The 7,382-nt window shown below is 38.1% G+C and overlaps 1 protein-coding gene across 1 annotated transcript in view; it reads left to right on the forward strand.

Moving 5' to 3' along the window:
• The window catches only part of MARCH1 (membrane-associated ring finger (C3HC4) 1, E3 ubiquitin protein ligase), a 541,031-nt gene extending 533,899 nt beyond the window's left edge, over window positions 1-7,132 (forward strand). Inside the window, exon 6 of the mRNA XM_006872513.1 lies at window positions 6,511-7,132. Coding sequence (XP_006872575.1) covers window positions 6,511-6,809 — 299 coding nt within the window. The 3' untranslated portion in view covers window positions 6,810-7,132. The remainder of the gene's footprint in view (window positions 1-6,510) is intronic.
• Window positions 7,133-7,382: the final 250 nt, after the last annotated feature.

Raw genomic sequence — 7,382 nt, forward strand, 5'->3', positions numbered from 1 at the left:
AGGCTGTAAATCTTTATGGGAGCAGAAAGCCTCATCTTTTTCCCACGGAAGAGCTGGTAGTTTTGAACTGCTGACCGTGAGACTAGCAGCCTGATTTGTGACCACTACGCTAATGAGACATATATAAAAGAGGACACACAACAAATAGATATATAGAGAGAGATACACACATATATACATATATAGGGAGTCCTGGTGTGGTGATGCAGGATAATGTGCTGAACCAAAAGGTCAGTTTGAACCACAAGGTTGGCAGTTCAAACTCACCAGTCACTCCTTGGAAACCCTATATAGGGTTGCTATGACTTGGAACTGACTTGATGGCATTTAACAACAATAACAACATATGTATATTGACATAGATGTACATATCTATGTTGTTACTGTTAAGTGCTGTCTAATCAGTTCTGATTCATAGTGACCCTGTATAGGGTTTCCAAGGAGTGACTGGTGGGTTTGGTATGATATGTGTGTGTGGGGGGGGCGGTTGCCCTGTGTGTGTGTGATGGTGCTGTTGAGTTCCCCATGTGGAGAAGGGTTGAAAGCAGATAAACTAAACCAATGCTGTTGAGTTGGTTCTGATTCATGGTGACCCCGTGTGTTAAATAACAGATCTGTTCCCAAGGATTCTCTTGGATAGAATGTTCACAGAAGCAGATCTTCTTATAACAAGGCCAGTAAAGGGGAGGGGAAAGATATTTGAGAGTACGCAGAGCAGAAAGGAAAATGTGTGCAGTGATATGTAGGAAAAAAAAAAAAATGAAGCTGGTTCAACTTGACCTTGAATCCCAGCTCTGCCACTAACTAGTTGTGTGACCTTGACCACTTACTTAATCCCTTGGAGCCTCCATTTTCTGATCTGTAAAACGTGTGTAAATATACTAGCTACCTTATTTAACCTATAAAAATATTAGAGAGTCCTTTTTAGGCTCCACTGATAATCTCTTTTGTGTGACTTCAATCTCTTCTCTTCAGGATCTTTCCCCCAGCCTAGAAACTTGTACAAGCTTCTCCCAACATTTATTTTATTTTATTTTTTTAATTTTTATAAAAGAAAACATTTTTTTAAATACTCACATATGCTTTGGCCGTTTCTAACCTTATGCGTCTCTTTATTTTATTTTTTATTACTTCATCTTGAATCCTTCATGCTAAATACTAACTTAGATCAGCATTTCTTCAAATGATTTTCAAGAAGCATTCATTCCACAAAAGGTTAATAAAACTACTTGAGAAAAAAGGTGCTCCTATGGTCAGATAAATTTGAGTAATGCTGTGTTAGAAAAAAATAAGCAAAGTTCTTCAACTACAGTATTTCTCAGAGCCTTTAATGCACTAATGTGTTATTGCAAGTCTATGCGCTGGACTGTGAAGTCCTTTGAACTGCAAGGTCAGTGGTTCAAGTTCACCAGTCACTTCTCAGAAACCCTAAACAGGGTCACTATGGGTTGGAACTGACTCAATGGCACTTAACAACAACAAGAGAGAGAGTGTTGACTTTTTCACAAACATAATTGACCTTCTAAATCGTTTCCTAAATAATCACGTGAGCAGAAGGTAGACTAGGCAGGCACAGTACTCAGACCTTCTACAATTAAGATGTTGTTGTTATTGTTAAGTGCTGTTGAGTCAATTCCGACCCAAAGCAACCCTGTACAGGATTTCCGAGGATGTAAATCTTTACAGGAGCAGAAAGCCTCATCTATCACCCGTGGAACAGCTGGTAATTTCTAACTCCTGATTTTGTGGTTTGCAACCCAATTCATAACCACTACGTTACCAGAGATACAAGAGACTAAATGCAACAGGTAGGGCCATAGTCCTGGAACCCAGAGCATCAGAGGAAAGGATAGAGAAGTTGATTGAATACCAACTAAGAGAAGAAGCAGCTGAGCAAAAGTAAGGATAGAGGAAACAGAACGTGTGACACAACTCAGCCCATTTTGAACTTTTAAAAGCAGCATTTAATGGGGACATCGAAACTACCAGCTGCTCCACGGGAGAAAGATGAGGCGATCTGCTCACTTAAAGATTTACAGCCTCGGAAACCCTATTCAGGGTTGCTATGGGTCGAAACCGACTCGACGGCACTTAACAACAACATCAACCTGAGAACTGCTTTCATGCAGCCAGGATAACACAAGCCTGCATTGTGCTACTTGTTGTTGTTGTTATGTGCCGTGGTGGAGTCGGTTCCGACTCATAGCGACCCTGCATAGGGTTTCTGAGGCTATAAATCTTTATGGGAGCCGAAAACCTCATCTTTCTCCCGCGGAACAGCTGGTAGTTTCGAACTGCTGAACTTGTGGCTCACAGCCCGATTCATAACCACTATGCTACCAGAGCTCCTTGTGCTACTAGGAAGGTATAAAGCTTCCCTTGTTCCCCACACACTCCTGGTAACCAGAAATGTGATCAGCTCCAACCATCACCCAACTGGCAGCTGGTGACATCCCCCTGGCCCAGAAAGCCATTAGGTATCGGACACCAGGTACACACCACCCCATGTCTGGAAGCGATTGCATTCCAGTGTCCTAGACCAGCAGAACCCATAGTGCTATACAGGCAGTCTGCCCCCAGCCACCTCTAGACAGGCAGAAACTCTTTGTGGACCAGTCACCCTCTTCCCTGATTCTCTCTGGACCCTGAAGAACCCCTTCCAAGAACATACACCCTACCTCAGTCTGAGCTAGCATGAACTCTTTGTGGATCAGGCACCCTGACCATAAACACGTTCTAAGTCAGCACGACCTCCCTCTCAGAGCCCTTTCCTTCCACTCCTGACCTTCTTGAACAGCAGAGGGCACTGACCTTAACAGGTGCCCTGCCTCCCACAGTGCCCCCCTTTTTGTGCTTTGTCCCACCCCTTACAATGATCTTTCTGTGCCCTCCCCCTCGTGTCTCCTTTCCTTTCTTATTCTTTCCCATCCATTGTGTTTTGCCTTTTTTTCTTTGCTTTAGTTTTTTCTTTCTTGTTTCTCTTCTTTTTCACTTTGCTTCTATTTTTTTTTTTTCTTAGTAGTTTGTGGTTCTTTCTTTCCTATGCCTAGTTTTGTTTGGAAAGAGTTCTGGTAGCATAGTGGTTACAAGTTAGGCTGCTACCCTCAAAATCAGCAGTTTGAAACTACCAGTTATTCCACAGGAGAAAGATTAGCCTTTCTGCTCCCGTCAAGATTTACAACCTCAGAAACCCTATGCAGGGTGGCTATGAGTCAGAACTAATTCCACAGCACACCACCACCACCAGTTTTGTTTAGAGTTCTGATGGGGCACTGTAGCATCGGCACTGGGCAGCTAATCACAAGGTTGGTGGTTCAAACCCACCAGTCTCTCCTTGGAGCTACTACACAGGGTCGCTATGAGCCTGAACAGACTGGATGGCACTTAACAACAGTTTTATTTAGGAATGTAGTGGCTCTGCAGTATAAACAATGGACTGGGAACCATACGTCGGTGTTTTCTCCAGCCCGCCTCAGGAAAATGATGAGGGTTTCTGCTCCCACAAAGAGCTACAGCTTTGGAAACCTATACAGGGTTAGTATGAGTCAAAACTGACCAGACAGCACTTAACAATAACAACAAATCTTTCAGCAGTGGACCGTCTACTCTTTCTTCCTAGTCTGTTCTTAATCTGGAAGCTCTGCTGACCCTACCGGCATTTGAAACCCCAATGGCATAGCTTCCAGCACCACAGCAACATGACAAACTGACAGACAAGTGAGGAAAAAAGACATCAGATGAAATAAATCATGATACTGAGCATAACTCTAAATAGAAGAGTTATCAATTAAGCACAACCTCAACAAGTCTTAGGCATAAACTCTAGCAGGCATGGTTAAAAAGAAAGAGTGCTTTGGTTAAATAAAATTTGTATAATCACATAATATGTACTTTACCAGTTTAATATATCTAAAACACAGTGACAGCAAACAAGATTACATATTAGTTGATTCAGAAAGTATATTAACAATCTGCAGTATCTCAAGGTGCTTTCTGTATGAATGTCATTTAATCTCTACTTTATGCAAGTGTTAGGAAACTGAGTTTTAGTTGAGAAATGTTGGTAAATCCACTTTTCACTGTAAAAGATTTATTTGATCTAGACACAGATTTGAATTCATGAAAATTAATCCCAATGATATTTTGAGGTAATATTCTTATTTGGATAGCTTTCTTTGATGATTGCTATGGATTAATCAAATCATAAAGAAGTCCTTGTGTATTAGGAATAAGAAAAAATTTATGTTTGTACTTGTGAAGGTCCCAATACATATAATCCATTGCAAAATTTAGCTTCAGATTTTATTACTGAAAGGAACATATACAATTACTTTAGATAGTCCATGGCAGACAGAGCAACAAATAATGAAACATCAACAGCAGTGAGAAGTCAGTAACATACTTTTTCAGATCAGAGAGTATTTTTCCAGTATTTCAAAAGAAAAGTAAGAGCCAGAGCAATTAGAAAAGTAAAAAAAAAAAAATTTTTTTTTCACTTGTAAAGGTTCAAAGGAGTCAGACTTCAGACTGACTGCTTCAACAAATGAAAAACTCTAACAAGTATTTAAAGTAAAACACAAATTTATCATGGTTCCTAAGTTTGTTTTGTTTGCTTGTGACAGGTGAAAAACAGAAGTGTTATCATTTGATCATCATATCCAGAAAGCTTTGATTAACTTACGACAGCAGCATTGGAAAAGTCAGGAATAAAGTGCCTTTGCTGTGATGTCTGGCATACAGGAAATGCACAATCTTTCATCTATTTAGAGGACCACTGACAGGGTGACCCTGTAATTTCTGGTTAATCTTAGGGCACAAAGTATTAGTCATGATGGAAACAGAACATAGTATCTTTTTTTTTTTTTATTCCACAGCATAAGCAAACACGTCACTACTACAAAATAGAGCAAAATAGAGGCAGAGTATTCCTTAAAAATGTATAAATTTTTTCATAAAAACTTCATCTTGGAACCTACTGCTTACTGTGGTTTCTAGCTGTCTTTTCCAACCCTTTTAAATGTCATCAAAAGAGTATAGACCAAGTCATATTCTTTTAACATTTCATATTTATGAAGGCAGTTATTTTGCCACCTACACTATCCTGATGGTGGCAGAGAAGGACACTTGACTGTAATAGATTTAACATATATTAATTCCTAAATATGAGTTACTCATACTCAGAGGAACTCTTGTGAAATATTTAACTGCTTGTAAAAGAAAGCTAGCTTCTAGTAAGCATGATGGATATGCAAATGTCTAATAAACTGTTCAGCCTGTACATAATTTTAGATGTATAAAACACATTACTATAATCCTAAGTATCTTTCAAGTTCATTCTCAGTAACTGTCTCTCTTTCTGGTAAGGTTGAGTTGTTTAGTTCTCCATTTTCTTTTCTTTTAGGGGATGAAGATGTGGGAAGGGACTTGTCTAAGTCCATAAGCATACCCATTATTTGGTCTTCTTTAATTTTAAATTCTGACTCTTTCATTCAGTATGTGAAGACAGCTGTGCATTCATGGCTCGTAGCTCTGCCTAAAACATTTTTTAATAAGGAAATATGAAAGCTTGTTGACAGATGAACAAAGTGCATTGAGAAGCAATACTATGTCAAAAATGATGTATTTGTCTTTTCTAAAAAGTTGATTAAAATAAATTCTACAGCCAGAGTGTGTATAATTTTTGACTCACCCTCTTAAGTCAATCTCATAGGATCAAATAAGTCTATGCAAATGAATGTACTTTGTGAACTATAAATTATTATACAACTATATGGTATTAGTGTTATTAACATCTTATTAACATTGAATATGTGCTTATAATTTTAAGTTCTTGATAAATGCAAATTGCATAAATATAAACACCAACATCTTATAAAAATCAAATTACTGTTATCAACACTACATACCTAAGGGCAGATGTTCCAAGCATTTTCCAAGACATATTCCACAAAATTAGCTACATTCAATATATGAATGTATCATGACTGTAATTCCATCTGATGAGATGATTATAAAAAAAGTGTTTTCATTTATAAATAGGCTTAAAATAGTCTTACCTCATAGAGTTGTCAGAACAAAATGAATATGTATGTAATTTGGCCCAGTGCTAGGCACATATTAAAACAGAATATTATTTTCAAATATTGTGCTGTTTGAGAGTTCAGCTCTTGCTTCTGAAACAATTCATATTCTAAACATTCTAGGTAAACATTTCTGCACTAAACTTAAACAATTTAGGTACAAAGAAATATTGACTTGTCTAAAGTCTAATGCAGTGTCTGATAATCACAGTAAGTACTTAATGCGAATGGGAGGTAAGAGAATTTCTTCTTGTGCCATTATAGAAACAATTTAGATTATTTGAAAGTAATCAAGCCAGCTCAGTTCATGGTTCTTAGTAGTTAACAAAATATTCCTTTCCCATGTAATTTACCCTTTTGATGGGGCCATATAAGAAATTATCAATTGATGATAACTTGGTGACAACATTCTCTCTTTTTTATTTGAAAGGTGTCCTTGAATGGCCATTCTGGACAAAATTGGTTGTGGTGGCTATTGGCTTCACAGGAGGTCTCGTCTTCATGTACGTACAGTGTAAAGTCTACGTTCAGTTGTGGCGCAGACTGAAGGCTTACAATCGTGTAATCTTTGTGCAAAATTGTCCAGACACTGCCAAAAAATTGGAGAAGAACTTCTCATGTAATGTAAACACAGATATCAAGGATGCTGTTGTAGTGCCTGTATCACAAACGGGTACCAATTCACTGCCACCTGTAGAGAGCGCCCCCCCTGAAGTTATACCAGTTTGACGGAACCAGTTGGGAGTTTCTTCATGAACGATTAAATCCTCAGCCACTACAAATGACAGAAGTGATCCTGAAATTATTCTTTCCCTTACCTTCTTTCTCCTACTGACTCATTTTTCCTTATTTCACTCAAAAAGGAAAGGGAAAAAAAAAAGAAAAAAGAAGCCAAATGACCAGGATCTCATGAAGCAAAGCCTAAAGTGTGATACATAAATATGAAAACTTTAGCAGAGAATGGTTCCCAAGACAATTAAGAACTACTGGGGCCAAGAATGCTTTAAGGCAATGATAAAAGACTTAATGGATAGATGAAAATCTTCACAGTAGTATGGAAAAAGTTGAAGAATACAGACTTGAGTATTTCTTCTAGGGCCTTGTAAGTTAACTGTCTCATCTGGAAATAACATATTTGGTTTAAAGCTTGAAATTGCCTGCATTATTTCCAAGTTACACCAGAAGAAAAACCGAAGGATGCATATTTTGATATTCATACTTTGACAGCTAACAGATTTTTATGGCTATAGTGGAGCCTAATTGTTTTGACAGATGCATGTTTTAAAAATAGTTGCAGTACAC

Source organism: Chrysochloris asiatica, unplaced genomic scaffold (assembly GCF_000296735.1).
Source record: "Chrysochloris asiatica unplaced genomic scaffold, ChrAsi1.0 scaffold00202, whole genome shotgun sequence".
Taxonomy (NCBI): Eukaryota; Metazoa; Chordata; class Mammalia; order Afrosoricida; family Chrysochloridae; genus Chrysochloris; species Chrysochloris asiatica.